The sequence below is a fragment of the Lasioglossum baleicum genome, chromosome 13, assembly GCF_051020765.1.
Source record: "Lasioglossum baleicum chromosome 13, iyLasBale1, whole genome shotgun sequence".
In the NCBI taxonomy this organism is placed as follows: domain Eukaryota; kingdom Metazoa; phylum Arthropoda; class Insecta; order Hymenoptera; family Halictidae; genus Lasioglossum; species Lasioglossum baleicum.
Window position 1 is genome coordinate 3,575,220 of NC_134941.1, and position 14,360 is coordinate 3,589,579.

Sequence of the window (14,360 nt, forward strand, 5' to 3'; positions counted from 1 at the left end):
GTGGTTCTGATCAGTCATGATCCAGGTACGATCATCGCCTTCGTTTTTGTGGATCCTCTGTACAAAAACCCCAACGAACAAACGAAAAAGTTACGCCAAGCCATTGACTGTCAGTATGCCTAAAATTTGTCATACCCTTTTAACTCTTTATCTTCCGAATGATCAGATTTTATTTAATACTGTTACACGTATTGCAACTTTTAACCCTGTAAGAACGAATGACGACATTTTAACGACCTCAGGATTGTATATTCCATTCCTGAAGTTGCAAACATAATTTAAATATGCACGTTGGGAAAGATCAGTTCTTATTCTTCATTTTTCCTGTTGTTTATCACTAATCGTGCCACGACCGGTTGAATGACCAATTTCATATTTATTTCGTAATTATTGAAATTACAACGATGCTTCGATTAGAAATTATTGCATTTCCTTCGTTGAAAAAATTATTAAATTTTCTTCATTCAAAAAATTATTGGATTTTCTTCGTTCAGGAAATTATTAAATTTTCTTCGTTCAAGAAATTATTAAATTATCTTCGTTCAAGAAATCATTAAATTTTCTTCGTTCAGGAAATTATCTTCGTTCAAGAAATTATTAAATTATCTTCGTTCAAGAAATCATTAAATTTTCTTCGTTCAGGAAATTATTAAATTTTCTTCGTTCAAGAAATTATTAAATTATCTTCGTTCAAGAAATTATTAAATTATCTTCGTTCAAGAAATTATTAAACAAATTTCTACATTCATATTCCAATAAAAATTGCAAGAAAATAAAACAATGTATACCAGTCAGCTGATACAAAACTTAATACAGAACACAAGGGGTTAACGTGCTATAGAACTCCAAACAACAACATTGGTGAATCAGAAAAGATTTGGTAATATATGACGACATTTATAAAAAATGAAACCGTAGGGAAATGTGCGAATAATTTATTCACTTTTGTACTTCTCCGAACACTTCCGACGTACGTGACGCAAACTGTTTGCAGCCCGTAGTCCTCTGAAGTCCTCTTGATCCCTGAACTCCTCAGGCAGCTTATAGTACTTCATATAGCGCGTCGACTATGTTAACGAGATCATTTTTCTTGCGAGACAACGAGTAAATTAATGACAAAATAAACACTGTGTCAGAGAAAGTGTTGAATATGTCTTGCCAGCGTCGCGACGGAATGGGAATTCTCGTGCGGTGGCTGACCTAACGTCACGTAAAGAATACTTGCATTATGGTAAATTAATTGTGATATTAGAGACACGTAATGACATTCTATGTAGACACGTAGTTATCGTAATAACATAGTTTGTGTAGTACTTGTTTAAATAGCGAATATCTTCTATTACGTGTATAAATTAAATTAATATAGTCGTTATGTATTTTTGCATTTGCGATCATAACAGTTTTAAGAGTCTTCCAATATCTTTCAATGCATCGAAGCACATTTAAAAAGTTTAGCTCGGACGTCAAGCTATGTGCAATAATATAGGTCAAAAAGGTAGTTATGACAGAATGATTTTGTTGAGAGCTGACCAAAGGTTCAAGCCAGGTGCCTAGATCGTTAAAAGTGAAAACGATGGCTTAAGATGGCAGACATTCACTTTTTTAAACGTCAGATAATATGACATTGTCTTGGCTGTGATGGATTCAGCCTGGAAACGAGTTTGATCTTTTTAGTTCTTACTCGCCTTCACCTAAATCTTAGAAGCTTATCTCCTGAATTTCATGAATTCTTTAATGTTTATAGGGCATATCAATCGTATTCTTACGTAATTTATTGTGTCCACCGATCTCCACAATCTAGACTTCAATCTAATGATTAAATGCATTTACAGTGTGAAGGATTTGAAGAATACCTCGATAATATAGAATTTCAGATTCTTTAACCCTTCCTCGAATGGTGACACAGGGTTATCACTAAAAATTGCTATACCTTTCTTCAAAATATTGTTTAGCTTATTTAATATGTTGGTATCTAATCAATTACTAAACATTAAAGTATTGTATAAAGTGTTATGTGTTTTATTTATGATAAACATAGAATATTTCTTGAAAATTAAGGAGAAAATATTCTGTTTCTAACATTAAATAAAGATTCATTTTATATTGAGAAAGAAATATTTTTCTAATAATATAAAATAAATATTACCTGTACATTAGGAAAAAATATTCCATTCCCAATATTACATAAACATTCATTTTACATTTGGAAAAGAAATATTTTTCTCGTAACATGATATACATATTTACTGTATACTTGAAAAAAATATATTTTTTACTTAATGTAAAATAAATATTGTACGTATATGTGAATGTTAAAAACAGATTGGATCTCTTTTTAACATCATATGAATGTCTATGCAATATTTTGTGCTACTAGGGATCTTTGCCTTTTTTATAAATAGAAAAATAATAATTTCTAGAGATTCATAGATCCAGTATTGCATAAAACGTATAAGTTCGCAGAGAATGTTCATATCGATTCCTGGTACGACCACTTTTATGGGCCAAGTGAGTCAGTGCAACCCTACCTTTATCTCGTTACCATGTCTACGTAACCCTCCCGTAGCTGCATATCCTGATGCATCAACGAAATCGCGAAGGAGTGCGAGTCATCCTATTTTTAACTTGGTGGCGTACGTGTAACACGGAAAGTGTCCCGATCTGGGCCAGTCCGGTACCCCACCCGGGTATCCGGTAATCCGCTGGTCCCAGAGAAACACGGTGATGCCCAATCTCTCTCTCTCTCTCTCTCTTTCTCTTTCTCTTTCTCTCTCTCCTATCCCGTAGCTCCATCTCCCTCGGACCTTGTTCCTCGGCCGTGCTACCATCTGATCGGTAGGGTTTACTAAGACAGCGACGAATCCTCCGAAGGTTCAGTGCGAAACGCGCTCTCGAACTCGAAGGATCCTTCGCCTCCTTTGATCCCCCACTCGGCAGAACAGTGAACGAAAGACAAAGAGAGAAACACTTTCCCTAGTGTTGCGAGTCGCTCGAACTTCGCTACTACCGGTCGCACAACAACCGATCCGGCACTCGTCGATCGTTCCTTTAATCTCGATGAACGCCGGTCTCGGGGCTCGAGTGTCACTTCTTCGGCCAGCACGCGCGGACCAGCTGCTCATCTAGCGGAGCTTCGCACCTGACAACACCGGAGGATCGATCGCCGGCAGCATGATCGACAGGATGATCGTCGCGGTCCTTCTTGGACTGCTAGGATTCGCGCATGGCTTATGTGAGTTTTTCACTTTTCGCGTTTTCAATTCAGTCATTAGTAGACTGCGGATCTTTGCGAAATAAAAATTGTTGCATTTACATGGAAATTGATTTTTACCTTTCATCACTTTAATAGTAAATAATGCACCAGTGATATTAAATGTTTTCACTTTGTAAATGCAAAAAATTCGCAGTCTAGTCATGCTGTAGAATTGTTTGAATTTTGAATATTTCTATTCCATTGGCTAGCAATTTGATAACTTACAGTCATTGATATGGTTTTGTTGAGCTTGTAAGTTGGGTCTGATTTGTTACATTAGCCTCTGAATTGAACAAACAAATTGTTCGCGTACTGACGGTTCCTGTTTGTCTAACACGCGTGAGTGATTGATGCTTGTACAGTATAGCTTATATTGTCAGAAAATTTTCGCCATTTGATATCATAGGCAATCAATCAAAATGTGGAATTAAATTTAAAGCTTCAGTGTTGCGAGTTGTTCATGTAAGTTTTCATTTTAAAAGTTTGAATTGTTGTAACTAGTGACCAAAGAATACGCGTTGGAATCAGCATCGAAAGATTTTTTAGCGACACATACCAGAATAAAACTTTCGATTTCATTTTGTAAAGTTGCATAAAATTTTAAAGATAAAGGCAGTACTCTGTTACATGTTCTCTTCACATTATTTAATGAGATGTAAAAACAAATGTTTTGTTACTTTAACATCCAAAAATAATTTTCGTTGCAAAATTAGGGACAATTTATGATTAATTTCTATAGAGATCTGTTGTCTTGATTTTATAGTTATTCGTGCTAAATATTTGGCGAATTGACTTGACACGTATTTGTTAAATAATTGAAAATTGATAGTCTAATCATGGTTTAAAAATGGTTTAAAAACAATATCGACAAGTTTCATTATTGTGAATGATTGCTTAGCTCTGATAGTGCACTAGGTCAAAACCGAAGATTTCTGTTGTGTTCGAACGTTAGACTTTCTGCAATATTTCAAGAGTGCTAATTACTTTCATCAATCGCTTTCAATTAGGTAACTTTCATCTACCATGTTTATGCAAATCGTTGGAAGTAAGCAACAGAGAATTTGTACTTTTACTACATAATTTCAATGAAATCATTGTATATTTTATAGACAGTCAAAGACAACATTTTAATTAATACGTATCATTCTACTATGTTTAATACGTATCATTCTACTATGTTTAACACGTTCCTATTACGTCCAAAACAACAAGGTTAGAGTTTATGAATGAGAGTGATGAATGGACAGAGTCTAAACAAGTGCTGCACGCTACTAGGCCACTCCATTTTACGATAATAACCACAGTTTTCCCATATACGTACATAGTTTCAACGTAATTGCACTCTCCATCTTATAAATTATATATTTAAATCTGGTTTACTCAATTCATTCTTATTTTCTGTATAATAATATTGTATTCTGTATAATAATATTGTATTCTGTAAAATATTATATTATATTCTACAAAATAATATTACTTATATCCCGTAAAATTTAGCTAGTCAATTAGCTAATCATTAGCTAACCAAAATCATTTGAAATTCCAAATTTCAATTTTTACTCTACCTACTTCAACATTTTTAAGCGTCTTCATCCAAAACGAAAAATTCAGTAGATTAATTCAGAAGACCAAAACACTTTTGGTTTCTAAATTCGAAAATTTGCACCCACCAGTTTTCTTATCTTCCGGGATGCACTCGCCGCGATTTTCAGAAGAAACGAAGGCGTCAATTAGCCAGTTACGTTAAATTAGCTAACAGAGTTAAAAATACGGCGTAGCACTTTAGTCTCTCGAGGATCGCGTGAAAATTTGAATGAGTGAAGCATGTTTACCGAATTTAAAACGCAGTCGATCGTATGACGTGAGTTCTAAGATGACGATCAATTGAAAGGAGGGGTTTACGAGCGCGATTATCACCTCACCAGGTATTCTTCTTCTTCCCTCCACACGCTTTCACGATCGTTTCACCGGTATCGGGAGCGTCCTGTCCTCTAAGGTTAGATTGCGCCATCGGCAACTAGAGCAACGGTCCTTGCTCGCTCGCTCGCAAGCAAGGACGGTACCATTTGCGTCACGAAACACGAAACCCGGTCGATCTTCGGCTCGGAACGCGTGCAAGAACCTGAAGAAGACATTCCATTCTCGGGCTGGTGCTTCGCTACATCAGTTGCCGCGAGTTTCGCCAGACAATCGGTAAACAGACTTTCCATTTCGAACAGCAGTCGAGGATCCCACGATTTCAGAAAATAAACGTGTTCGAGCTGTGTTTACGCTTTCTCGGATGTACCGTTTCTTATCAAATCGCGCGATAAGAGCCTAATATAAAATTGCACCACTGAAAAAATGTTGCTCTGTCATATATAATTTGACTGCGGATTTGATGCATTTATGACAAAAATGGGATGTAATTTAGAACAGTAAAAACATTAAGACGATTTAAGAACATCCATATGTTATTTTCAATTTATTACAATTGTTGAAGATAGGAAGAAATTTTGATATGGTTCCTGTATCTTGTAATGTAATTGAAGAAGAAAATTTTTATTTTGCATAAAGATCAGCAGTCTATGTATGTATATAACAATCATACGATAACAAATTTGGACTCATTCTAAAGCTAGAAACTTCTAGTTCCATAAACCATCGTTCATTTTGAAAAATCGTTTATTTCTGAAAGCTTCGAACAATTTTTTCCGTGACTGGAACAACCATAGATTTCATGATTGAAATTTCCTCTTTACAACGACACCTTAAAAATGTATATGTACGAGTTTAATAATTTTTTTATCGAGTTTTGAATGAGAGAAAGGGGTGTGTCGCCAACTTTATAGTAGCATAAGTTACACCATGAGGGCTTTACAAGACCGAACTTGTTTCATATTTTTGTTCCACAAAACGGTGGAAAAAGATCGTACAACATTTTTGAAGGAGTTCTTGTAAAGGCCAATAGCTGTTTTATCGATGAGAAAAATTTTTAACAGTTTTTGGGAACGTTTGAATTTACAGAATTTTAAAAATAATATACATAGTACAGGGAAATGAACACTGTTTTGCGAAAGTAAAGGCTTCAAGCTTTAAAATGAGTCCAGGCTTATGGTTGTACTCCTTGTTTTGACGAAACTTAGTTATTTCAGAGGGTGTTTATTTTTATTTAGCTCACGATCAGATTTATGTTGTAATATGTGCACGAATATATTTTATTTAGTAATGTCCCATAGGAGAATTTTTATAATTTCACGTCTTTTTGAAATAAATATTAAAAAATTCAACAATTGGCCCATTTGTGATACCGTTTACAACAATTCCATAGTCTCTAGTAGACTGCGGATCTTTATGTCAAATAAAAATTGTCTGCATCGATTGCAAGAAATAGAAACTAAATTGAATGTTATTTCTTCTCTTAATGATTTTAATAGAGGAGAAATAATATATTGACATTCTCAATTTTTTCAATTTTTCAACAAATTTGAATTTCATCGTCTCAATTTTGCTATAAATGCACAAAGAACCACAGTCTAGACCCTATTATCAACAATTTACTTTCCATACTCAATTAGCACGAGTAAGCTTGATTAATGTCAGTACGTAAATTAAAAAATTTTTGCGTTACGTCTCACTGAATGATTCATGTTTGTCCATCGCTATAAAATGTTAAAACGGTTTTAACGCGTCTGACAATAGACACAAAATTTATCGTTAATAAAAGTCGCGGCCAATCCGCGTCTCATTTTCACGTTCAGAGCATCTTTGCTGCATGATTCTTCTATTTCTCGTCGGGGAATAGAAAGGCTGCGCATGAGTATGTAAACGATTATTATAGCAACAGTTGCATAGCGTACTGACGATGATGTCAACGACAAGGTTCAATCAATGTGCATTTCAAACGGATCCACGAGGACATTAATTTTTGGTTTGTTTTTATGACACTTCATGCTCAGGGCCGTGAAAAATTGCTGTCCTGTACCGTTATGTCTGCTCGGTTTCTGAATGGTCAATTTTCTTAGTTAGACGTGTCCATTAACGGGTTATCAAGTAGGCATTAATATCAAGCGGAAACTTAGTTATGAAACGATCCTGCACTATAATACACTGGCATACAATCGCTACTTTATGCTGTATTGCAACATTATTAATGGTCGGATCTTTATGCGTTTATGGCTTTCATTGAATTTTTAGTTTTCTTTTATTATTTTTCAACTATCAGAACTATTTATGCACACAATTAAATTGTATTTGACCCGATTTTCCTGACACCTGACTAAACGTATGTGTATTTTGCAATTACGCGTACTAAGCTAAACTGTGTTGTATATTAAATTATATTCCACATTATTTATTGACGACTATTTGACATTAGAAGTGCCAGATAGGACAAAATTACTTTTTACTGACTTTTTTTCACACAGGTACTGAAATTTTAAAAATACTTCCATGAGAACTTTTCGAATGAACTATGGCGCACATATTATTTTAAAATTTGGACGATGTCTGAATAAATGCAATCTAGTCATTGTAATAAAGCAATGTGAAAAATTAGGATTTACAGTTAAGGATTTCTGAATAAACTTTTTGGTAGCAATATTAATTTTGTCTTTGTAGATTTAGAAAGGCATCTTCTAAATTTTCAAAAAAATTAAAAATCGTGACCTTTACTTTAAGAAAAAACAATTTTTAAAAAATATTACATACACATTACCTGGTAAACTAATCCTTCTAACATCTAAAAAAACAAATCGTTTGTTGCGATTTTAAAAAATGTATTCGTGTTTAAAAGGTGAACGAATATTTTTAATACCCACTATATGCTGTATTTATTTTATTGGATGCAGGAATGCTTATAAAATCGAACATTATTTAATTTATGTCGTAGTGTTTTGGGTCTGAATGATTCGAAGGTTAAATAATTTTTAATGGAACATGAATGGCAATCAAACACAAGTCCCTTAAATTAAAAATTAAGGAAAAATTTGGCAAAAATTAAGAACTTTCAATTGAATCAATTTGACGTATTTCAGTACAAATAATTATACACAAACACCAACATAACATATCATTTGCCGGAAACGTATTAGTACGTATATGTATATTTATAAATATAAAACTTTATAAAATAAAAATATAAAAACTTTCATTGCTATCAAATAATTTTTTAAACAATTGTTAGCTGTATATTATAAATGTTTAAAATCTGTTAAATAGCCGCCAGTAAATAATGTGTTAAGGACTTTAATAAAATTTCATAACTAAACTACGTATGTTTATTAGAAATAAAAAGTCTCGTCTTAAATTCTTTTCCTCATTCTAATGTTTCAAATTACAACTACTTACTAATTTTTGCCGTAAATGCATAAAATCCACAGTATATTAACCCCTTGCCTTACTATTTTCTTTACAGTTACAGTAATTAAAACGTCTTTATCCCCAAAAATGTCGTTGAAGGGAAAAGAAAATTTATATTTTTTGTATGGCTACACTTATAACTAGACTGCGAAGAAATTGATTGGGTGGAATATAGAACAGTAAAGGATTTTAAAAATTCAAGAATGTTGTAATGTTGCTTTTAATATAACAAAGTCGTTAAAGGATGAAATCAATTTTTATGTAGTTCCTGCTTCCCTCAAGCAATGCAAAACATTTTTATTTTGCATAAAAATCCGCTGTCTACTTATAATATTCATATTTGTTAGCCCTTAGCACTCGAATTGCGACTCTGAGGCGCCACTAAAAATTGCTATATCATTATTCAAAATATTCTTTACATTATTAAATATTGTTTAACGTATTATATCAATTTCACATGCATAAAATTTCCAAAATCATAGGGAATGGAACTATTCTTGGTCAGAAGATATGTTTCATTTTCGTGTTAAAATAACTCCGAGTGCAAAGGGTTAGACTTTGTTAAAATCTTCATGGCGAGTCTGACTCGTTAAAATACAGCAAGGGGCTAATAATAAACATTTCCAAGATATTAATTATAAGATCTGCCAACAGGTAATTCAAATGAGATTTAAGATAATAATTGATCTCTTTAATTATCGCAGATTGCCCGAAACAAAAGACATCGCCAGGAAGGGAGGTCGTCTGTTACACTTCCGTTTCCGACATCGAACAACTGACCAACGCTGTCTGCAGGTGCACCACGCTGGTACACCAAGGATACGACGTGCGAAATCTCTCGACTTCCGGTAAGTTCTTGCGGCATATTCAATTCGAAATACTTGTCAATAATCGCACGCAACACTGCCTGATGGGTTGCTTTTAACAGAAAACGATACTCGTTTAGCAGACGATTCGCGCTAATCGCGAGAATCGACGGTAAACGATTATGTCATTCGATGTCTTATTCGTTGCGATCGGATGCGCGGGAAAATTATTACTGGATTGCAGGGAAACAACGGTGAGCCTTCATGGAAAAACTATAATGATACAAAATTGAAGAGCATCAATCAAGTTTCGTCATGGGATTATGATTTTAATAATTCATGTAGCTTCTACTATTTGCATTTACACCGGATGCAATTTGTGTGGGTATTTATATTGCTCTTCAGCTTTTATTAGAGCTGGTTTTTGGTAGAATGAAGAAATTAATACACTGAGAATATAAAAATAATGTCACGAGGTTTGCTCCGTTATAAAAATAATAGGCGAATAAATGAATGTAATTGGTAAAGTGACTACGAAACCACAAAAACATAAAAATATTTTTTTGCAAATTTGAGTTTACGCTTCGCTTATCTGTAATCGAGAATGGTATGTAGTATTTAAATTTTTCCATAGTGGACGTAGTTAGTACTATAAAGAGTGATTGCATAAACACTGCATCCATAAAGATGCAACCACATCCTTGAACTTGCAACAGGATATCGAAACCTAACCACAACGTATGTTGTTACGTTCAGGCATTTGTTATACTATACTGAAGAAGTCTCACTCTCACTTTCTGTCTGTTATGCGTGTCTGGTCTATTTTAGTCATTCTGCGAAGTATGAAAAAATATTTTCTGACAGTCTGTAGAATTTTATTTCGAGATAATATAAACATTTTATAACGGTAACTGATTAATTCACGGCGTACTACTTGAAACGTGTTATAGGAACTTTTATATTGCTTGACTGTGTCAATGACTACTCGTAATTATGTCATCAGCTACAGTCACGAAAACTATCTTTATCACGGTGATTAATGATTCGTCATCACCGATTTCATTAATGATATCAAACCAGTTTCAGTAGTATTTTGAAATGTTAACTGCTGTACGACCGTAGATGCGACTGTCAATTGAGAATTAGTGTCAACATTGTGGCAAACAGATTGCTTTTCAATTACGCCGATTTGAACTGCAAACCAAGAACAACACAGCATTTACAATTCATATTACGTGTCATCGTAAGACGATTTAATAATGGTTTAATATGGTTGGTTGCAAATTCATAGAACAGCACTAAAGCCTGTGACATCTCGTCATTTATAAAAATGACGGTCTAGAAAAAATACAAGGAGTTGCAGACTATTAAAAGCTAGTTAAGTCAACATTATTCATTTAATACATCTATTAACCTTTACTATATGTATACGAAACATTTAGGCATCCCACGTTATTCAATAGAAAAGCAAAAATTGGGTATCCAACAAGAACATATTTTTCAATGGCAACGTATTTCCTAAATGTAATTTTTTTGTAATAGTATTATGTTATATTATGATATTAATATTATATTATATTATAATTAGACTGCGAATGTGTAGGAAATTTTCGATGTTTATAGACAAATTTTAAGAAAGCGGTATGGAATAAAATTCTATTTTTCATGAGAACAGCCTTTGTAGATCCAAAACAAATAAAAATCATACTAAATTCCATCGAATTTTATATTGAAGCATTTTTTGAAAATTTTCATAAGCCATAAATGCATGAAGATCTGTAGTCTAATTATAATTTTATATTATATCATAATATAATATTATGCTATTAACTTTATGGTAATATTATTCTACAAATATGTCACAGATGAAAGATCAACACAAACTTTCACACAATATAACGTCCCCTGAAAATTCTTCATTTCATACGCAACAATCTAACAATGGCGGCTACAATACAAAATGCACTTGCTGCAACAATTCTTCTTGCATCCTGAACCAGATGTACTCTGCATTTATGCAACCTTATCTGTCTTCGCCCATTCATTCATAATCTCAACTATAAACTATACTGTAATTGTTGCATACTCCGAGTGCAAAAATAGTTTTCAGAATTTCTTAACCCCGTGACGTATTTTAAGGAGTCACACTCGTGATGAAGATTTTAAACAAAGTCTAACAAATATGAATGTCACGCCTTTCTTCTTAAATGAAATAAAATTTGATTCGTTTGTAATCAATATTTAATCATTAAAATAAATGTAGCCATACAAAAAATATAAATTTTTTCTTCTCTTCTACGACATTTTTGGGGATAAAGACGACATTTTAATCACTGTAACTATAAAGAAAATGATACGGCAAGGGGTTAAATAAATAAAATATAATTGAAATAATATTATTTTTTGTATACAGAGTTGGGGCAAACTTGGCGAAATAAATGTTTCAAATAATATTTAATATTTTAGAGGTGAATCAACATGTGGGCCTATATTGAAAATTTAAAAAGTATGTTTTGTAGATCTGTGTCAATTATATACACTGTGAAAATTTAATCGAAATCTGTTGATGCAGGAAAAAACGACAGCCATTGAAATATGTAAGAATTCTTAGATTTACTGCCGTTAGGCCGAAAATCGTGAAAATCTGCAATTTGTACAATCTTTAAACGTCTGTAGCTCATTGCAAAGTCTACCGATTTTGACGAACTTTCCAGAATATGTTTATTGACACAAATTTACAAAACGTATTTGTTAAATTTTCAATATAGGCCCACATAAAGAAGTTGTAAAACGCAACTTTTAATATTTTTTCTACAATTCCGATCAATTGCTATTTTTGAAAAAACTTTTTTAATTGCTCTAACTTCCCAAAAAGTTCAAATCGTATAGTATAATATTAAAAAAGTTATCGTCTTTTTTAGAGCGTCCGAATATTTTTCCGAGTCACTATACACTGAATAAAACTAGGATTGAATTTGAATTTAAATATAACTATTTCGTATTTTATATGGCTATTTGAATTTGGATATAACACACTGACTGATTGGAAATTGCATTAAAATACTATTCAATTGAAATAAATTAAACGAAATTTAAATGGACAATGAACGTAAATTTGAAATTGCAAAATATGAAAGAATACCTTATATCCATTGTTATCCACAAGAATATTAATCCTACATTAATGTAAAGTATAGGTACTCACGAATTTTCTGTTCCTCCGTTAGTTCTACGGGACAGTGCCATTTACGCGAACACGTCTTAATAAAACACCAAATTTCCACACAATCACTAAATACATACGCAACACAATTTCCGAAATTGTGACAGCAAACGAGAAGAACTTACTCAGACCACGATCAAAATAGTACTGCGAATGTCACCTCGAATTTTAAGGGTGGACTTAGGTGGGGAAATGTACCGTTGTTTAATTGGACGCCGGTATGTCGGAAGGACTTTAGGTTGAGGAGTGGGAAACTGTAAGGAAGTTTTTTCCGTATTGCCTTCGATCGTGATATCACGATTTATGAGTTTATGACCGCTCGTCGCTGGGTGTGTCGCACGTGTTGTCCTCTGACAGGGTTAAAGTCAGAGCGCGGTGGTTGTAAGCTATTGTGAGCCGATTCTCATGCGTTTTTTGCCTACTATGACGTCCTTTTCAGGTAAACGCCTAATCCGCTGGAGGAACGGTGACGTACGCTTGACCTTCCGTGTTGCCGTCATAACAGCGATCTTAGGCCCGCTACACACATCCGTTTTTCTATCTTGCGGTACCGGAATTGCAGTCTGAAATACAGTAGGACTTCGATTAACCGGATCCCGATTATAAACACATATGCGTTTAACCCTTTAGCTACTGGTATATATTCACAAATGTGTCTGTCTAAACAAAAACAAAAAATAAGAAAACCCCGTTCCTGATATAATTCATCAAATCGCTTATTGACGACGGCCGTATCTCACAAAAGTTTCGTACCGTCGTCTGTTAACGACAGCCGTAGTTAAAGGGTTAAATATGATTATATTATGAAGGGAAATCAAAAATAAAACATTTATTTTGGAATATAATATACATGTGTATTTTAATTATTTCCCTCGGGTCTCGATTATCCATCGGGCCTTAATTTATCCGGGCTGTTTGTCTCCCGATCAAGGTTAATCGAGGTCCTACTGTACTATGGATTCAATTAGGCGCTGCACATTTCACATTTAGCGAAAATTGAATAGATATAACTTAAAACAGAGTGAACACAATGGAAAAATTTAAAAGTATTCTTATGTTATTTTCAACCTATTAAGGGGTTATGATGCCACCCTGAGGCGGCCGAAATGACATCAAGTTTACAAATTTTATTCTCCAAAAGTATGAATGCGACAATTTTTTGTTATGATATATGGTTAGGGCATACATTGAAGGTTATTCTGTAAAAATTTCATAAAAAAATATTTAAAAATGACCGAGTTATCCGTTTTCTTGCATAGCTCCTCCGTCAAAACACGTGTAGACGGTGTCACGGATTGTGATGCCCACAGAGTTATGTGAAATTAAGAAACTCATAATTTTCTTGTTTCTGGATAAATTATCTATCGTGTAGCATAGGATTTTTTTGATACGATATCCCAATTGTTTATAACAGTCGTTTAAATATTGATTTTTTGGGTAAAAATTGAATTTTCATTTTCATTTTCCTCGCATTTGTACAAAAATGGTTTTTTCTTAAAATCCCTATGCTACACGATCGATAGTTTATCCAGGAACAAGAAAATCATGAGTTTTTAAGTCTCACCTCAGGGTGGCGTAACCCCGTAAATCTATTAAGAAAAAAAATTAATTTCTATTTCACTCCAGTTTGTTACATTTTAGGTTGAAAATTTTTATTTTGCATAAATATTCGCTGTCTATTTATTGATTACTTACCTTTGTTGCAGATCTCTATGAACACTTCTATGAAGGTTCTAAA

General features: G+C 33.5%; 1 protein-coding gene across 1 annotated transcript in view; it reads left to right on the forward strand.

Moving 5' to 3' along the window:
* LOC143215245 (uncharacterized) overlaps window positions 1-14,360 on the forward strand; it is a 30,960-nt gene continuing 16,600 nt past the window's right edge. Inside the window, exons 1-3 of the mRNA XM_076437203.1 lie at window positions 1-25; window positions 2,978-3,232; window positions 9,298-9,441. Of these exons, the coding sequence (XP_076293318.1) occupies window positions 3,172-3,232; window positions 9,298-9,441 (205 nt within the window). The 5' untranslated portion in view covers window positions 1-25; window positions 2,978-3,171. The remainder of the gene's footprint in view (window positions 26-2,977; window positions 3,233-9,297; window positions 9,442-14,360) is intronic.